The sequence below is a fragment of the Ranitomeya imitator genome, chromosome 9, assembly GCF_032444005.1.
Source record: "Ranitomeya imitator isolate aRanImi1 chromosome 9, aRanImi1.pri, whole genome shotgun sequence".
Classification (NCBI taxonomy): domain Eukaryota; kingdom Metazoa; phylum Chordata; class Amphibia; order Anura; family Dendrobatidae; genus Ranitomeya; species Ranitomeya imitator.
In genome coordinates, this window is record NC_091290.1 from 56592088 (window position 1) to 56612932 (window position 20845).

The 20845-nt window shown below is 43.4% G+C and overlaps 1 protein-coding gene across 1 annotated transcript in view; it reads right to left on the minus strand.

Annotated features, from left to right (window-relative positions):
• The window catches only part of SDHAF2 (succinate dehydrogenase complex assembly factor 2), a 38339-nt gene that overhangs the window by 13522 nt on the left and 3972 nt on the right, over positions 1-20845 (minus strand). Inside the window, exons 2-3 of the mRNA XM_069739398.1 lie at positions 18185-18378; positions 13853-13962 (exon numbers count right to left, since the gene is read on the minus strand). Coding sequence (XP_069595499.1) covers positions 13853-13962; positions 18185-18378 — 304 coding nt within the window. The remainder of the gene's footprint in view (positions 1-13852; positions 13963-18184; positions 18379-20845) is intronic.

The following is a 20845-nucleotide window of genomic DNA, read 5'->3' on the forward strand; positions in this document are numbered from 1 at the left end:
CAGGAAATCTGTCTTTAATTTCCGCTGGAGTAGTCAGCTTCTTTTCTGGGGATTCCCACTCGTCCAGAACTAAATCTCGGATGTTTTGGTGAATAGGAAACACCTGACGCTTCCTAGAACGAAGTCCTCCAAACATCTCTTCTTGCACTGACTGGGCCGTCTTCTCTTCCTCAACCTCCATAGTTTTCCTTACAGCCGTAAGGAGTTCTTCTATATCAGATGAAGAGAAGTAGTATCTCTCTTGCTGGACAGTTTCAGAGTCCAGGGATAATTCACCCTCCTCTGGGGGTTCGTCAGACGTCTCTCCCTGAGAGTCCTCCTGCTCTTCCTCCTATGGATTAAGTTTCCTTTTCTTAGCCTCAGGAGGGGCACTAGGAGATGGTGTAGGCTGGGAAAGAGTGGCCAAAGATGTTTTAATCTCCTCTATCAGGGATGGCCGTTCCTCGCTGATAATTTTGTCTGTGCATTCTTTGCACAATGATTTCTTGTATGAAGAGGACAGCTTCTTTATACAAACTGCGCATTTGCGGGTAGTTTTTGTTTTGCTTCCTGATGTGGGTTCCTTGTCCCCCTAAAAAAAAAAAAAGGGGAGAAGGAATCATAAGACTACAACCCACATCAGGGAATGGACACCCGGGGCCAGACTACTCACTGGGGCCGGGATGGTGCTGTGTTCTGCAGGTGCAGAGCGCGAGGAAGCAGACATCTCCATAGTCTTCACCACACAGTGGTCCTACCTGCAATGTCTTCCTGTCCAGGGCCTGAATATATAGGCGACCGGACGCAGCACCTGTCCTCCTGGATGAGGACCTCCTCCTCCGGTGTCCGGAAGTACGTGGGGGGAGAACACCGACGTCTTCCATGCTATCTCCTAGCGTTCCTGGCTGGAACGCACGAGGAACTTCCTGATTCAGAGAAGCCGGCCGGCGTCTGACGTCATATCCGGCCGCCGGCTTCAGACCGGAAGTACCCACACACGCGCGCGCGGTGCGGAGGAGGAGAAGGGCTGGAGAGCTCCGAGAGGCCTCCAGCCGAAGAACGCCCCAGACCTTACCCGCAGGCGCGGAATGGCGGCGGTGAAGAGTCCCGAGTCGGAGGAGACGGGAGCAGCGACAGGGAATGTACGTAAGTCTGATCCCAGCTGCCCGGCCAGATTATCTGTATTCCCCCCGGTGACCGCTGCCGGCACAGTGCACCTGGGATGACCTCTTCATCCCTAGTAGGGACAGGAAAGAACACTGAGGGGAGGATGAGGGAGGGGTTATTTAACCTCTTGTCATTTCCTGTCCCTATTAGGAAAGGGGTAACATCCTCCAGGTGTGCTGTCGTGGGGGGTTACTAGAGAAAAATTTTGTTTCCAAAATTGTGCTGATGTAAAGTAAACATGTGGGAAATGTTATTTATTAACTATTTTGTGTCACATATCTCTCTGGTTTAACAGAATAAAAATTCAAAATGTGAAAATTGCGAAATTTTCAAAATTTTCGCCAAATTTCCGTTTTTATCACAAATAAACGCAGAATTTATTGACCTAAATTTACCACTAACATGAAGCCCAATATGTCACGAAAAAACAATCTCAGAACCGCTAGGATCCGTTGAAGCGTTCCTGAGTTATTACCTCATAAAGGGACACTGGTCAGAATTGCAAAAAACGGCAAGGTCTTTAAGGTCAAAATAGGCTGGGTCATGAAGGGGTTAAGAAAAAAAAAAAAAAAATCGCAATTTTCCGAGACCCATAGCGTCTCCATTTTTCGTGATCTTAGGTCGGGTGATGGCTTATTTTTTGCGTGCTGAGCTGTCGTTTTTAATGATACCATTTTGGTGCAGATACAGTCTTTTGATTGCCAGTTATTGCATTTTAATTAAATGTCGCGGCAACCAAAAAAAAGTAATTCTGACGTTTTGATTTTTTTTATCGCTACGCCGTTTAGCGATCAAGTTAATCCATGTTTGTTATTGATAGATCGGGCGATTCTGAACGAGTCGATATCAAATATGTTTATGTTTGATTTCTTTTAATTGTTGTATTTTGAATGGGGTGAAAGGGGGGTGATTGTGCCATCGGATGTACTATTCCGTCCGATGGCAGAAAGGGGTTAACACTGCCAACCTGACAGTGTCAGTAGATTACTTAGCAAATACTATTGGGCAACCCATCTTGACCACATCCCAGCCTGGTCTTAGAGCATCCTCGAGATGGATGGAAGTTGAAAACTTATGGTTATTCCTGATTCACCCAAATTCTTACCTATGGGGGACTGTTGTGAATTCTGTGGCTGAGTTCACTTCTGTGGTCACAAGTGGTATTGCAGTCTCTGGGCTTCCTCCCTCAGGTGTTTTGGTGAGCTCGTTGGCTGCCTTGCTATTTAGCTCCACCTGAGTCTGTCTTCCTTGCTCCTTGTCAATGTTCCAGTGTTGGATCTGAGCTACTGCATCTTTCCTTGGGCCTGCTGCTCTGCTAGATAAGTGCTTCTAGTTTGTTTTCTGTTTTTTTCTGTCCAGCTTGCTATTGTCTTTTGCTGGAAGCTCTGAGAAGCAGAGGGGTGCACCGCCGTGCTGTTAGTTCGGCACGGTGGGTCTTTTTGCCCCTTTGCGTGGTTTTCGTTTTAGGGTTTTTTGTAGACTGCATAGTTCTCTTTGCTATCCTCGCTCTGTCTAGAATATCGGGCCTCACTTTGCTGAATCTATTTCATTCCTACGTTTGTCTTTTCATCTTGCTAACAGTCATTATATGTGGGGGGCTGCCTATTCCTTTGGGGTATTTCTCTGAGGTAAGTCAGGCTTGTATTTCTATCTTCAGGCTAGTCAGCTCCTCAGGCAGTGCCGAGTTGCATAGGTAGTTGTTAGGCGCAATCCACTGCTGCTTATAGTTGTGTGAGGATAGATCAGGTACTGCAGTCTACAGAGATTCCACGTCTCAGAGCTCGTCCTATTGTTTTTGGTTATTGCCAGATCTCGGTATGTGCGCTGATTACTGCACGCTGTGTTGCCTGATTGCCAGCCATAACAGTACAAGGAGCCACACCAATGATTCCCAATAGAGGGAAAAAAGAAATCCTGACATCATTTTTTTTTTTCTTAGCTCTGTCTTCAGTCTTTTTTTTCCCCTAGACATTAGAGTGCTTCAGGACACAGCTGTGGACATGGATATTCAGGCTCTGTGCTCCTCAATGGATAATCTCGTTGTAAATGTACAAAAGATTCAAGATACTATTGATCAGAAATCGATGCTAGAACCAAGAATTCCGATTCCTGATTTGTTTTTTGGTGACAGAACTAAGTTCCTGAGCTTCAGAAATAATTGTAAGCTATTTTTGGCCTTGAAACCTCATTCTTCTGGTAATCCTATTCAACAGGTTTTGATTATTATTTCTTTTTTGCGCGGCGACCCACAGGACTGGGCGTTTTCTCTTGCACCAGGAGATTCTGCATTGAGTAATGTTGATGCATTTTTCCTGGCGCTCGGATTGCTTTACGATGAGCCTAATTCAGTGGATCAGGCTGAGAAAAATCTGCTGGCTTTATGCCAGGGTCAGGATGATGTAGAAGTATATTGTCAGAAATTTAGGAAATGGTCAGTACTCACTCTGTGGAATGAATCTGCACTAGCGGCTTTGTTCAGAAAGGGTCTCTCTGAAGCTCTTAAGGATGTAATGGTGGGATTTCCTATGCCTGCTGGTTTGAATGAGTCTATGTCCTTGGCCATTCAGATCGGTCGTCGCTTGCGCGAGCGTAAATCTGTGCACCATCTGGCGGTACTGCCTGAGAGTAAACCTGAGCCTATGCAGTGCGACAGGACTATGACTAAAGTAGAACGGCAAGAACACAGACGTCTGAACAGACTGTGTTTCTATTGTGGTGATTCTACTCATGCTATTTCTAATTGTCCTAAACGCACTAGGCGGTTCGATAGCTCTGCCGTTATTGGTACTGTACAGTCCAAATTCCTTTTGTCCATTACCTTAATGTGCTCTTTGTCATCGTATTCTGTCATGGCGTTTGTGGATTCAGGCGCTGCCCTGAATCTGATGGATTTGGATTATGCTAAACGTTGTGGATTTTTCTTGGAGCCTTTGCGGTGTCCTATTCCGTTGAGAGGAATTGATGCTACACCTTTGGCCAAGAATAAGCCTCAGTACTGGGCCCAGCTGACCATGTGCATGGCTCCTGCACATCAGGAAGTTATTCGCTTTCTGGTACTGCATAATTTGCATGATGTGGTCGTGTTGTGGTTGCCATGGCTACAAACCCATAATCCAGTATTGGATTGGAACTCTATGTCGGTAACCAGCTGGGGTTGTCAGGGAGTACATGGTGATGTTCCATTTTTGTCTATTTCGTCATCCATTCCTTCTGACATCCCAGAGTTCTTGTCGGACTTTCAGGATGTATTTGAAGAGTCCAAGTCTGATGCCCTACCTCCGCATAGGAATTGTGATTGTGCTATCGATTTGATTCCTGGTAGTAAATTCCCTAAGGGTCGTTTATTTAATTTATCCGTACCTGAACACACCGCTATGCGCAGTTATGTGAAGGAGTCCCTGGAGAAGGGACATATTCGCCCATCGTCGTCACCATTGGGAGCAGGGTTCTTTTTTGTAGCCAAGAAGGATGGTTCGCTAAGACCGTGTATTGATTACCGCCTTCTTAATAAGATCACTGTTAAGTTTCAGTATCCCTTGCCATTGATTTCTGACTTGTTTGCTCGGATTAAGGGGGCTAGTTGGTTTACTAAGATTGATCTTCGTGGTGCGTATAATCTGGTGAGAATCAGGCAGGGAGATGAATGGAAAACGGCATTTAATACGCCCGAGGGTCATTTTGAGTATCTGGTGATGCCGTTCGGACTTGCCAATGCTCCATCTGTTTTTCAGTCTTTTATGCATGACATTTTCCGTGAGTATCTGGATAAATTCTTGATTGTTTACTTGGATGACATTTTGATCTTCTCAGATGATTGGGAGTCTCATGTGAAGCAAGTCAGAATGGTTTTCCAGGTACTGCGTGCTAATTCCTTGTTCGTGAAGGGATCAAAGTGTCTCTTCGGTGTGCAGAAAGTTTCATTTTTGGGGTTCATCTTTTCCCCTTCTACTATCGAGATGGATCCGGTTAAGGTTCAGGCCATCCAGGATTGGACTCAGCCGACATCTCTAAAAAGTCTGCAGAAATTCCTGGGCTTTGCTAATTTTTATCGTCGCTTCATCTGTAATTTTTCTAGCATTGCCAGACCATTGACCGATTTGACCAAGAAGGGTGCTGATTTGGTTAATTGGTCTTCTGCTGCCGTGGAAGCTTTTCAGGAGTTGAAGCGTCGTTTTTGCTGTGCCCCTGTGTTGTGTCAACCTGATGTTTCTCTTCCGTTCCAGGTCGAGGTTGATGCTTCTGAGATTGGTGCAGGGGCGGTTTTGTCACAGAGAGGTTCTGGTTGCTCAGTGTTCAAACCATGTGCTTTCTTTTCCAGGAAATTTTCTGCTGCTGAGCGTAATTATGATGTGGGCAACCGAGAGTTGCTGGCCATGAAGTGGGCATTCGAGGAGTGGCGTCATTGGCTTGAGGGTGCTAAGCATCGCGTGGTGGTATTGACTGATCATAAGAACTTGACTTATCTCGAGTCTGCCAAGCGCTTGAATCCTAGACAGGCCCGTTGGTCGTTATTTTTTGCTCGTTTTGATTTTGTGATTTCATACCTTCCGGGCTCTAAAAATGTGAAGGCGGATGCTCTGTCTAGGAGTTTTGTGCCCGACTCTCCGGGGTTATCTGAGCCGGCGAGTATCCTCAAGGAAGGAGTCATTGTGTCTGCCATCTCCCCTGATTTGCGGAGAGTGTTGCAGAAATTTCAGGCTAATAAACCTGATCGTTGTCCGGCCGAGAAACTGTTCGTCCCTGATAGGTGGACTAGTAAAGTTATCTCTGAACTTCATTGTTCGGTGCTGGCCGGTCATCCAGGAATCTTTGGTACCAGGGAGTTGGTTGCTAGATCCTTCTGGTGGCCATCTCTGTCACGGGATGTGCGTGCTTTTGTGCAGTCCTGTGGAATTTGTGCTAGGGCTAAGCCCTGCTGTTCACGTGCCAGTGGGTTGCTTTTGCCCTTGCCGGTCCCGAAGAGGCCTTGGACACATATTTCGATGGATTTCATTTCTGACCTTCCCGTTTCTCAAAAAATGTCGGTCATTTGGGTGGTCTGTGATCGCTTTTCTAAAATGGTCCATCTGGTGCCCTTGGTTAAATTGCCTTCCTCCTCTGATTTGGTGCCTTTGTTCTTCCAGCATGTGGTTCGTTTACATGGCATTCCTGAGAATATTGTTTCTGACAGAGGTTCCCAGTTTGTCTCGAGGTTCTGGCAAGCCTTTTGTGGTAGGATGGGCATTGACCTATCTTTCTCCTCGGCCTTCCATCCTCAGACTAATGGCCAGACCGAACGAACCAATCAGACCTTGGAAACATATCTGAGATGTTTTGTTTCCGCTGACCAGGATGATTGGGTGTCATTTTTGCCGTTGGCTGAGTTCGCCCTTAATAATCGGGCCAGCTCGGCTACCTTGGTCTCTCCATTTTTCTGCAATTCTGGGTTCCATCCTCGTTTCTCTTCAGGACAGGTTGAGTCTTCGGACTGTCCTGGTGTGGATTCTGTGGTGGACAGGTTGCAGCAGATCTGGACTCAGGTAGTGGACAATTTGACCTTGTCCCAGGAGAAGGCTCAGCTTTTCGCTAATCGCAGACGCCGTGTGGGACCCCGACTTCGTGTTGGGGATTTGGTTTGGTTATCTTCTCGTCATATTCCTATGAAGGTTTCCTCTCCTAAATTTAAACCTCGTTTTATTGGTCCGTATAGGATTTCTGAGATTCTCAATCCGGTGTCTTTTCGTCTGACCCTCCCAGACTCCTTTTCCATACATAATGTATTCCATAGGTCGTTGTTGAGGAGATACGTGGCACCTATGGTTCCATCTGTGGAGCCTCCTGCCCCTGTTTTGGTGGAGGGGGAATTGGAGTATATTGTGGAGAAGATTTTGGATTCTCGTGTCTCTAGACGGAAACTCCAGTATCTGGTCAAATGGAAGGGTTATGCTCAGGAAGATAATTCCTGGGTTTTTGCCTCTGATGTCCATGCCCCAGATCTTGTTCGTGCCTTTCATGTGGCTCATCCTGGTTGGCCTGGGGGTTCTGGTGAGGGTTCGGTGACCCCTCCTCAAGGGGGGGGTACTGTTGTGAATTCTGTGGCTGAGTTCACTTCTGTGGTCACAAGTGGTATTGCAGTCTCTGGGCTTCCTCCCTCAGGTGTTTTGGTGAGCTCGTTGGCTGCCTTGCTATTTAGCTCCACCTGAGTCTGTCTTCCTTGCTCCTTGTCAATGTTCCAGTGTTGGATCTGAGCTACTGCATCTTTCCTTGGGCCTGCTGCTCTGCTAGATAAGTGCTTCTAGTTTGTTTTCTGTTTTTTTCTGTCCAGCTTGCTATTGTCTTTTGCTGGAAGCTCTGAGAAGCAGAGGGGTGCACCGCCGTGCTGTTAGTTCGGCACGGTGGGTCTTTTTGCCCCTTTGCGTGGTTTTCGTTTTAGGGTTTTTTGTAGACTGCATAGTTCTCTTTGCTATCCTCGCTCTGTCTAGAATATCGGGCCTCACTTTGCTGAATCTATTTCATTCCTACGTTTGTCTTTTCATCTTGCTAACAGTCATTATATGTGGGGGGCTGCCTATTCCTTTGGGGTATTTCTCTGAGGTAAGTCAGGCTTGTATTTCTATCTTCAGGCTAGTCAGCTCCTCAGGCAGTGCCGAGTTGCATAGGTAGTTGTTAGGCGCAATCCACTGCTGCTTATAGTTGTGTGAGGATAGATCAGGTACTGCAGTCTACAGAGATTCCACGTCTCAGAGCTCGTCCTATTGTTTTTGGTTATTGCCAGATCTCGGTATGTGCGCTGATTACTGCACGCTGTGTTGCCTGATTGCCAGCCATAACAGGGGACCACTTCAAATAAACTAGACTCCACATTTTAGGACCAATATCCTTCACTAAAACAATTAAGGAAACAGGTTTGAAAAAAGTTACCACTAATGTCTGAGCTTTCCCATATGAATTATTTTTTATTTAACCCCTTTACCCCCAAGGGTGGTTTGCACGTTAATGACCGGGCCAATTTTTACAATTCTGACCACTGTCCCTTTATGAGGTTATAACTCTGGAACGCTTCAATGGATCATGGTGATTCTGACATTGTTTTCTCGTGACATATTGTACTTCATGACAATGGTAAAAATTCTTTGATAGTACCTGCGTTTATATGTGAAAAAAACGGAAATTTGGCGAAAATTATGAAAATTTCGCAATTTTCCAACTTTGAATTTTTATGCAATTAAATCACAGAGATATGTCACACAAAATACTTAATAAGTAACATTTCCCACATGTCTACTTTACATCAGCACAATTTTGGAACCAAAATTTTTTTTTGTCAGGGAGTTATAAGGGTTAAAAGTTGACCAGCAATTTCTCATTTCTACAACACCATTTTATTTTAGGGACCACATCTCATTTGAAGTCATTTTGAGGGGTCTATATGATAGAAAATACCCAAGTGTGACACCATTCTAAAAACTACACCCCTCAAGGTGCTCAAAACCATATTCAAGAAGTTTATTAACCCTTCTGGTGCTTCACAGGAATTTTTTGAATGTTTAAATAAAAATGAACATTTAACTTTTTTTCACAAAAAATTTAATTCAGCTCCAATTTGTTTTATTTTACCAAGGGTAACAGGAGAAAATGGACCCCAAACATTGTTGTACAATTTGTCCTGAGTATGCCAATACCCCACATGTGGGGGTAAACCACTGTTTGGGCGCATGGCACAGCTCGGAAGCGAAGGAGTGCCATTTGACTTTTCAATGCAAAATTGACTGGAATTGAGATGGGATGCCATGTTTCGTTTGGAGAGCCCCTGATGTGGCTAAACATTGAAACCCCCCACAAGTGACACCATTTTGGAAAGTAGACCCCCTAAGGAACTTATCTAGAGGTGTGGTGAGCACTTTGACCCACCAAGTGCTTCACAGAAGTTTATAATGTAGAACCGTAAAAATAAAAAATCATATTTTTTCACAAAAATTATCTTTTCGCCCCCAATTTTTTATTTTCCCAAGGGTAAGAGAAGAAATTGGACCCCAAAAGTTGTTGTACAATTTGTCCTGAGTACGCTGATAGCCCATATGTGGGGGTAAACCACTGTTTGGGTGGATGGGAGAGCTCGGAAGGGAAGGAGCGCCGTTTGACTTTTCAATGCAAAATTGACAGGAATTGAGATGGGACGCCATGTTGCGTTTGAAGAGCCACTGATGTGCCTAAACATTGAAACCCCCCACAAGTGACACCATTTTGGAAAGTAGACCCCCTAAGGAACTTATCTAGAGGTGTGGTGAGCACTTTGACCCACCAAGTGCTTCACAGAAGTTTATAATGCAGAGCCGTAAAAATAAAACAAAATTTTTTTCCCACAAAAATTTTTTTTAGCCCCCAGTTTTGTATTTTCCTGAGGGTAACAGGAGAAATTGGACCCCAAAATTTGTTGCCCAATTTGTCCTGAGTGCGATGATACACCATATGTGGGGGGAACCACTGTTTGGGCACATGGGAGGGCTCAGAAGGGAAGGAGTGCCATTTGAATGCAGACTTAGATGGAATGGTCTGCAGGTGTCACATTGCGTTTGCAGAGCCCCTAATGTACCTAAACAGTAGAAACCCCCCACAAGTGACCCCATATTGGAAACTAGACCCCCCCTGGGAACTAATCTAGATGTGTTGTGAGAACTTTGAACCCCCAAGTGTTTCACTACAGTTTATAACGCAGAGCCGTGAAAATTAAAAAAAAAAATCTTTCCCCCCAAAATGATTTATTAGCCCCCAGTTTTGTATTTTCCCGAGGGTAAGAGAAGAAATTCGACCCCAAAAGTTGTTGTCCAATTTGTCCTGAGTACGCTGATACCCTGTATGTTGGGGGAAACCACCGTTTGAGCGCATGGCAGAGCTCGGAAGGGAAGGAGCGCCATTTGGAATGCAGACTTAGATGGAATGGTCTGCAGACGTCACATTGCGTTTGCAGAACCCCTAATGTACCTAAACAGTAGAAACCCCCCACAAGTGACCCCATATTGGAAACTAGACCCCCCTGGGAATTAATCTAGATGTGTTGTGAGAACTTTGAACCCCCAAGTGTTTCACTACAGTTTATAACGCAGAGCCGTGAAAATAAAAAATCTTTTTTTTTCCCACAAAAAATATGTTTTAGCCCCGAGTTTTGTATTTTCCCAAGGGTAACAGGAGAAATTGGACCCCAAAAGTTGTTGTCCTATTTGTCCTGAGTACGCTGATACCCCATATGTTGGGGTAAACCCCTGTTTGGGCACACGGGAGAGCTCGGAAGGGAAGAAGCACTGTTTTACTTTTTCAACGCAGAATTGGCTGGAATTGAGATCGGACGCCATGTCGCGTTTGGAGAGCCCCTGATGTGCCTAAACAGTGGAAACCCCACAATTATAACTGAAACCCTAATCCAAACACATCCCTAACCCTAATCCCAACAGTAACCCTAACCACACCTCTAACCCAGACACACCCCTAACCCTAATCCCAACCCTATTCCCAACCGTAAATGTAATCTAAACCCTAACTGTAACTTTAGCCCCAACCCAAACTGTAGCCCTAGCCCTAACCCTAACCCTAGCCCTAGCCCTAACCCTAACCCTAGCCCTAACCCTAATGGGAAAATGGAAATAAATACATTTTTTTATTTTTTCCCTAACTAAGGGGGTGATGAAGGGGGGTTTGATTTACTTTTATAGCGGGTTTTTTAGCGGATTTTTATGATTGGCAGCCGTCACACACTGAAAGACGCTTTTTATTGCAAAAAATATTTTTTGCGTTACCACATTTTGAGAGCTATAATTTTTCTATATTTTGGTCCACAGAGTCATGTGAGGTCTTGTTTTTTGCGGGACGAGTTGACGTTTTTATTGGTAACATTTTCAGGCACGTGACATTTTTTGATCGCTTTTTATTCCGATTTTTGTGAGGCAGAATGACCAAAAACCAGCTATTCATGAATTTCTTTTGGGGGAGGCGTTTATACCGTTCCGCGTTTGGTAAAATTGATAAAGCAGTTTTATTCTTCGGGTCAGTACGATTACAGCGACACCTCATTTATATCATTTTTTTATGTTTTGGCGCTTTTATACGATAAAAACTATTTTATAGAAAAAATAATTATTTTGGCATCGCTTTATTATCAGGACTATAACTTTTTAATTTTTTTGCTAATGATGCTGTATGGCGGCTCGTTTTTTGCGGGACAAGATGACGTTTTCAGCGGTACCATGGTTATTTATATCTGTCTTTTTGATCGCGTGTTATTCCACTTTTTGTTCGGCGGTATGATAATAAAGCGTTGTTTTTTGCCTCGTTTTTTTTTTTTTTTTCTTACGGTGTTTACTGAAGGGGTTAACTAGTGGGCCAGTTTTATAGGTCGGGCCGTTACGGACGCGGCGATACTAAATGTGTGTACTTTTATTGTTTTTTTTTTTTATTTAGATAAAGAAATGTATTTATGGGAATAATATTTTTTTTTTTTTCATTATTTTGGAATATTTTTTTTAATTTTTTTTTTACACATTTGAAATTTTTTTTTTTACTTTTTTACTTTGTCCCAGGGGGGGACATCACAGATCAGTGATCTGACAGTGTGCACAGCACTCTGTCAGATCACTGATCTGACATGCAGCGCTGCAGCCTTCACAGTGCCTGCTCTGAGCAGGCTCTGTGAAGCCATCTCCCTCCCTGCAGGACCCGGATCCGCGGCCATCTTGGATCCGGGGCTGGAGGGAGCAGGGAGGGAGGTGAGACCCTCGCAGCAACGCGATCACATCGCGTTGCTGCGGGGGGCTCAGGGAAGCCCGCAGGGAGCCCCCTCCCTGCGCGGTGCTTCCCTGCACCGCCGGCACATCGCGATCATCTTTGATCGCGGTGTGCCAGGGGTTAATGTGCCGGGGGCGGTCCGTGACCGCTCCTGGCACATAGTGCCGGATGTCAGCTGTGATAGGCAGCTGACACCCGGCCGTGATCGGCGGCGCTCCCCCCGTGAGCGCCGCCGATCGCGCTGGACGTACTATCCCGTCCATGGTCATAGGGGCCCACCCCACATGGACGGGATAGTACGTCCGATGTCAGAAAGGGGTTAATCCTGCATTACTTGATAGTTTCATAATAATATTGACTAAACCGTGATTTAACAAAAAACTTTTTGTTTTGCAGATATAGTTGTTACACACTCTAGGGTTTTATTACCTTTTGATACATAATCTCGCTAGGACTTAGACTCCAATTCCCACTAACGCTCTCTACAAATTAGACACTATTTTTTTTTTATTTTACTCACTTATATAGCGCCATTAATTCCAGACATTATCATCACTGTCCCCATTGGGGATCAATCTAAATTCCCTATCATTCTGTCTTTGTAGTGTAGGAGGAAACCCACGCTGACATGGGGAGAACATACAAACTCCTTCCAGATGTTGTCCTTGGTGGGATTTGTACCCAGGACCCCAGCGCAGCACGGCTACAATGCTAACCACTGAGCCACCCCACTATATGTATTCTCTTTTCTCCTCCTTTAAAGTCTCCCACCCTACTCTTTTTAAAAATTATGCAGAACCTGGGTCTCAACTAAAGGACTTTTCAGTGTACAATCCACTTATTTTCATGTCAGTTTTCTATGCTTTAATTTTAGGTCTTTGGACTTGCAAGCATGAGGACCGTTGACGTGGGTTGCGAGCTTACGTATTTTGGCCAAAATATCGACCACAACCTCATGTAATGCATTTTGTACATTATTTTCCAACTTTATGCAGGATGCAGCCAGGCCCTTTAGTGTTGGCTGGGTGTACTGGGGCGTCTGTCCTTGTGGGGTGCACTAATATAGTGCTGGGCAGCCCGTCTGATCTAATAGTATGGGGGTCATCAACGGGCTGTAACCCAGACACTGTGCCTCACATGTACCTGTGTGTCAGGTGTCCTATACAAGCCTCATCTGTGTGCATTTTATATACGAGGCAGCCACCCCCTCCCTAAATTGGTAGGTTAGTGAGTGATCGTTTTCATCAGTATTTTGGGGGGGTCTCCTGCATCTTGCTAGTGCATTTATAATCTGACTTGGTGTTGGTAAGGCTGTATCTTCTTCTGTGATAGTTTTCTATGTTACACAGATATGAACTGAATGTTACCATCTTGAGTTTTATGCTTTTGCTCTGTAATTCTATTTTTGAAAACGCAATAAAAATTCAATTAGAAAAAAAAGAGCTTTTGAGATAATTGTCCAAATATTTTTGGTCCCCTTAAAAAGTGGCAGCTGCATATTAAACAGCGGTAATTCCTAACCCGTTAGGGCGTTTTCAGATGTCTGATAATCGCTCCGATGTTGGAAAGCAATGCACAGGCCGGCCGCTGCACATCTACTCACCCGAGGGCGACAGCTTCATATAGAAATATACCATGCTCTGGTCAGGACATGTGCGGCCGGCCCGTGCATGGTGATCCTACATAGGAACAATTATCACAGACATCTGAAACAGCCCTTACTCTAATTAGGATGTGATTACCCTAAAATTACAGCGGAGAGTCTGCACTTTAAGCCCATACAGATTATAGAACTCTGCCTTTAATATGTTTTGGTAAACAGCTAAAATGCAAAAACTTGTGTCACTGTGCAAATATGCCTGGACTTCACTGTAGCTGTAAACACTGAGCATCGCTTTCTATTCCAAGTTATAGTATGAAGGGTTTAATCTATTTCTCGCAGCATCTGTACCTGTGGCCCAGTAGTAAATATCCCAGTCGTTGCTCGGCTCATTGATAAGGCGATCATACTGGGACATCTGTGCCTCTGTCATGGTGTTCAGGTATTTTTTGGCAAATAAACTACAAAGAGAGAAAAATCAGCATATGTTTCTCTACTCAGCAGAATATATGGCATATAGAAAAATACAGAATACAGTCTATTAGGGCATCTACAGTGGTGTGAAAAAGTGTTTGCCCCCTTCCTGATTTCCTATTCTTTTGCATGTTTGCCACATTTAAATGTTTCAGATCAACAAATAAATTATTAGACTAAGAAACACATGTAATCACAAAATGCAGTTTTTAAATTTAAGTTTTTATTATTAAGGGAAAAGAAATCCATACCTACAGGGTCCTGCGTGAAAACGTGATTGCCACACCCTTACAATATAAATTAATTGGGGTTTATCACATCTTTGGGAAGCTGAATTCAAATTCCCTAGCCACACCAAGGCCTGAGTACTGCCACACCTGTTTACAATCAAGAAACCACTTAAATAGGACCTGCCTGACAAAGTGAAGTAGACCAAAAGATCTTCAAAAGCTAGACATCATGCCGCGATCCAAAGAAATTCTGGAACAAATGAGAAACAAAGTAACTTGAAATCTATCAGTCTGGAAAAGGTTATAACGCCATTTCTAAAGCTTTGGCACTCCAGCGAAACATTGTGAGAGCCATTATCCACAAATGGCGAAAACATGGAACAGTGGTGAACCTTCCAAGGAGTGGCTGCCTGACTAAAATTACCCCAAGAGAACAGCAATGATTCATCCAGGTCACAAAAGACCCAACAACAACATCAAAAGAACTGCAGGCCTCACTTATGGTCAGTGTTCATTACTCACCCATAAGAAAGAGACTTGGCAAAAATGGCCTGCATGTCAGAGTTTCAAGACTAAAGCCATTGCTGAGCAATAACATAAAGGCTCATCTCAGTTTTGCCAGAAAACATCTTGATGATCCTCAAGACTTTGGGAGAATACTCTGTGGACTGACGAGATAAAAGTTTAACTTTTTGGAAGTTGTATGTCCCATTACATCTTGTGATGGTGGTAGTGTCTGGGGCTGTTTTGCTGCTTCAGGACCTGGATGACTTCCTGTGGTAAATGGAAACATGAATTCTCCGGTCTATCAAAAAATCCTGAAGAAGAATGTCCGGCCATCTGCCCATGACCTCAAGCTGAAGCACCCTTGGGTTATGCAGCAGGACAATGATCCAAAACACACCAGCAAGCCCACCTCTGAAAGACTTAAGAAAAACAAAATTAAGGCTATGTGCACTCGCTGAGGATTTTGATGCGTTTCCGCAGCGTTTTTGCACGTGCAGAATTGCATCAAATCTGCAGTGTAGTGCATAAGCAATGTTAGTCAATGGGAAATTGACATTTGGTGTGCACATGCACAAAAACGCGTGGATCTGCAGCATTTTATTTTCCAAAGCATGTCAATTCTTTTTGCGGATCTGCAGCGTTTCTGCATCCATTGACTTCCATTGATTCAGACAAATTCGCAGAAAACTGCAGGTTCAAAAGATCTGCAGTTTTGCTGCGGAGTTGGGTGCGAGAAACGCTGCAGATCGGGAAGGAGGAAGAGTGTGTGGGTGGAGACTGCATGTGCGGAGAAGATGTGTGTGTCTGTGTGCGGGTGTCTGTGTATCTGTGTTTGTGCGGGGCTGTGTGCAGGTGTCTGTGTGTATCTGTTTGTGTGTGTGTGTGTGTGTGGATCTGTATGTAGGCAGGCATCGTCCGATGGGACTACTAGTCCCATCCGACTATGCCTGCCACAGAGACAGCTAGTCGATGATGGGACAGTAGTAGTCCCATCATCTGGCTACTGTGTAAAAGAAAAACAAAATACATACACACATATATAGTATATACTCACCATACAGCTAATCCCCGACGCCCTCGATCACCTGTAAAAAATAAAACAACAGTATACTCCATTCCAATGTAATCCATTTAATAACAACTGCCCCACGATGATCTCCCATGGAGAGCTGTCACATCAGCAGATGTGACCGCTCTCCAGGGGCTCCAGTGATACAATGACAGAAGGTATCCTTCTGCAGAGTATCACTCCTCCGTCAGAGGTTGCTGTCACTGGCAACGCTGCGTGAAAGTGAAAGCTTGAACTCGGGTAACCTCTTCAGTGATGCACTGTAAGAGCCATTGTCTCCAGTCAATGCATCGTGGCAGGCCTATAGAGCAGTCACATCTCCTTATGTGACAGCTCTATAGGGGAGATCGTCGTGGGACACTTGTTAACAAATGGACTAAGCCGTACCAGGGAATATTTGTGTTGGTTTATTTTATTTTTTACAGGTGATCGAGGGCGTTGCATGGATTAGCAGAACAATAAATATGGGAAAACGGTGTGGTGTTTTATTTCATTAAAATACTTTATTCTGGCTGTGTCTTTATTTAACCTATAACAACTATAGGATTAGTAATGGATAGGTGTATTACTGACGCCTCTCCATTACTAAGCGGGATTGATGTCACCTTACAATACAAAGATGACATTAACTCCCTATTACCCCATATGCCACGGCTACAACATGGCAGTGGGAAGAGAGAGGCGAAGTGCCAGAATTGGTGCATCTTAGAGATGCACCATTTTTGGGGCAGCTGAGAGCTGGTGTTTGTAGCCAGAGGGGGCCAATAACAATGGTCCCTTCCTAGGCTATGAATATCAGTCCGCAGCTGTCTGCATAGCCTTTCCTAGCTATTAATAATAGGGGGACCCCATGTCATTTTATTTTTCAGGGTCCCCCTATTTTAATAGCCAGTAAAGGCTAAATATACAGCTGCGGGCTGGTATTCATGGGTATTAACCCCTTCCGAGGCTATCAACATCTGCCCCCAGTGGCTGGCTTTCCCTCTCTGGCGCATAAAATTGCGCGGGAGCCCACTGCATTTTTTTTTCAACTTTTTTTTTTTTTTTTTTTTATAACTTAAACAGATATTGCGTTTAAGGCCGGGGTCACACTAGAAAGAAACTCGCACCTCAATACCTGGCACTCGGGACCGGAGTATGAGGCTCCATGTATTTCTATATAGCTGAACGCTCTGGGTACTGAGGTACAAGACTCGTGCGAGTTTCTCGCAAGTGTGACCCCAGCCTAACACAGATTTTGTGGGTGTGTGTCTTTAACTCTTTATGTACCATTTTATTATGTTTATTACTAAACATTGGGCTTGGTATTTTCTATCTATAGATGTATCTATCTATATATGTATCTATCTATAATCTATATATTATCGATCATCTATCTATAGCTCTATCTATCTATAGATCTGCTTGAGAGGCTTTTAGAAGCCGAAACGCTGCACCACGCCATGTGGGCCAAATAAAGTCCATTTATATTTTTGCTAAAACCTGGAGTGCTGCCTTCCATTTTTTCAGTCCCTATCTATCTATAGATGTATGTTTGTATCTATCTATATAGCTATTATCTATAGATCTATTTATGTATAGATCTATCTATTATCTATCTATAGATCTATCTATCTTTCTGTGTGTGTAAACACTACTCTTCAGTGGAGTATGTAAATGAAGAGGTTGGACTAGAAATTACATCACAATTTTTTTTTTTTGTTAAATAATAGATCTTTATTTAGCCTACAAAAATGCATACAAATCCGCATGAAAAAATGCATGAAAATCCGCATAAAAAAAGCATCAAATACACGTGGATTTTTACCTGCGTTTTCTGCCAAGAGATGAAGAATCTGCGCAGACAATTCCACAGGCAAATCTGCAACATCTGCACATACCCTAAGACTTTGGAGTGGCCTAGTCAAAGTCCTTACCTTAATCCGACTGAGAGGCCATGACATGACATTAAAAAGGCGGTTCATGTTCTGAAATCCTCCAATGTGGCTGAATTACAACAATTCTGCAAAGATGAGGGGGCCAAAATTCCTCCAGAGCGTGTAAAAGACTCATTGCCAGTTATCGCATACACTTGATTGCAGTAGTTGCTGCTAAGGGTGGCCAACCAGTTAGTAGGTTTAGGGGCAATCACTTTTTCCCTGTAGGTTTGGATTTCTTTTTCCCCTAATAATAAAGACCTTCATTTAAAAACTGTATTTTGTGGTTACTTGTGTAATCTTTGTCTAACATTTACAATTGTTTGGTGATCTGAAACATTTATGTGTGACAAACATGTAAACGAATAGGAAATCAGGAAGGGGGAAACTGTAGGTGTGATAGTGGATTGTAGCAAAGTTCTCACCTTCACCTCCAATCAGTCGGGGAGAAAACCTGAGCAAGCCCAAGCAGAGACACACACCGTACCTGAGCAGTATGCAGTTTTCCAGCATGCCTCTCTTGCGGCTCTCATATAATAATCTTGCTCTCTTTATTTCTGTACTTTCATTTTTTCGCTCCTTCCAAACAGGCAAATGTATCTCTCCGGCATTCCTTCCGGTATCACCAGATGTCATGTACCGTGGTCCTTGGCGTATTAACACAGATGAGAGAAGTGCAAACTATAACAAAAAACAAGAAGAGCGGTAATGCAAAGGTTCGAAAAGACAAATCTGCTCAAGAGCATGAAAAGCTGACATTTCTTACAGAAGCCTAATTTTAAACGGAGACTGTCAGCCCCAACTGATCATGACAACTAAGCACAATAGCTTTGTAGGGGATAATGATCACAACATTAGTGCTCTAATCACTGCCTCTGATCTGCAGGAACTAAGGTTTAATGACATATGCTAAGTAGGCTACTTGGTGCACCCTGGGTGTGCCCAAGCGGCACAGTGTACTGCAATACTCACTGTCTTTCCGTGTCCTGTCCTCCCTTGCTGCTGATTAACAGCTTTCCTGAGCTTTGTCTGCAGAGTGCAGTTCTAGGAAAGCCAGCACTGACAACCATCAGAGAGGGAGGCAAGGCCATGGAAAGCCATTGAGCATAGCAGTGCATGGAGTATCTTGGCCACACCATGGGTGCACCGAGCATCCTATATACTAGCTGTATACTAGTGATGAGCGAGAGTGCTCTGATAAGGCCGGGATCACACATGCGAGAAACACGTCCATGTCTCACATGTGAAATCCAAACTCTGGCACCGGCACTCCAGAGCGGAGCGTGCGGCTCCATGTGTTGCTATGCGGCCGCACGCTCCGCTCCACAGTGCCGGCGCCAGAGCTTGGTTTTCACATGCGAGACACGGACGTGTTTCTCGCATGTGTGACCCCAGCCTTACACGAATTCCGAGCACACTCGCACATCCCTACTATATACCCTACAAGGCTATGTGCTGAGCTTATACTGTCAGTTTGGGCTGAAAGACTCCCTTTAACCCCCTCACAACACGGCCAATTTTCACTTTAGCATTTTCGTTTTTTCCTCCCCTTCTTCCCAGAGCCATAACTCTTATTTTTCTGTCGACAAACATACAGTGCCTTGTGAAAGTATTTGGCCCCTTGGAACTTTTCAATCTCTACCCACATATCATTCTTCAAACATAAAAATACCAAATGTAAATTTTTGGTGAAGAATCAACAAGTGGAACACAATGGTGAAGTTGAAGGAAATTTATTGGTTATCTTAATATTTTGTGGAAATTCAAAAACTGAAAAGTGGGGCGTGGAATATTGGAAAACAATTCCAAGTGGGAAAAAACTGTCTAAAAAAAAATAATGATTCTTACATTGTTTTTTTGTGAACTGTTTTTATGGCGTACATTATGTACTAAAAATTACCATAAAAATAGGATTCTGCTCATCAGTACGATAATGGTGATACCAATCATGTCCAGTTTTTTATCATTTATGAAAAAAAATCAGAAGTTTAAACATAAAAAAACATTTAGGGTTGTGTTGCTATTTTCCGAGAGCAGTAACGTTTTATTTTTCAGTGGATGGAACTGTGTGATGGCTTATTTTTTTGCAGGACGAAACAACGTTTTAATTGATATCATTGTGAAATATATGTGGTTTTGATGGCTTGTTACATTGTTTGTGGAATTGCAGAGACCAAAAAATGGAATTTGGGAGTTCTTGATTTTTTTTCTTTCCGTTTATGGTGTTTACTGATAGGGTTAATTATTTTGATAGATCGGACTTTTCTCGATGTGGCGATACCACATATACACTGGTTATAAAATGTTAGGGATATTTGGCTTTTGGGTGAAATTTATGGATAACTTAAAAAGTTCACGCTACAGTGATATTTTATTATGAACGAAGGACATTTAAGTAGAAGCAGCAATGGCGATTTCCTTATCCCAAACAAATTATTGAAACAAAAGCCAACATCAGGTAGTACACAAACCAAAACAACATATAATAAATGGAGTGCATCCACCAGATACTATATAACCTATAAATATGATGCACGACTCAGTATATATAGAAAATCATAATCTTATTGGAAGAAAATTATAAAATGGATAATGTAGGGGATAACAAACACGGTAGATAAAAACAGGATAACACAGGATATCTGTAAATTGTCACACTGTATAAAATAGCAAATATATTCAAAACTATGTAAAGAATTACATTACAAAATGTATTATTGTGTGGACAATACAGCCAATGTAATCTCTCATGTTAAATAACCACATTAAATACTCCCAAACCTATGATATGGCAATGGCATACAGGGTGAGTAAATTAATATATAATACCATGTAAAGTGCTGTGCATACTAAAATAAGTATATAAATAATATCACCCTTAAATAAATATATTATGTAAACATAAGGAAATGCTCCTAAAAAGTGTCATAGTGCCATAAGTATGTAGCAGGATTAAGTGGAATACCAACCAGTATGAGAGCCTGTGAGAGCCTGGGCCTGCCCGACGCGCGTTTCGCCTGAGCTTTGACGAGGGTTTTCACCTTAGGCTGCCGTCACACTATCAGTATTTGGTCAGTATTTTACATCAGTATTTGTAGCCAAAACCAGGAGTGGGTGATAAATGCAGAAGTGGTGCATATGTTTCTAT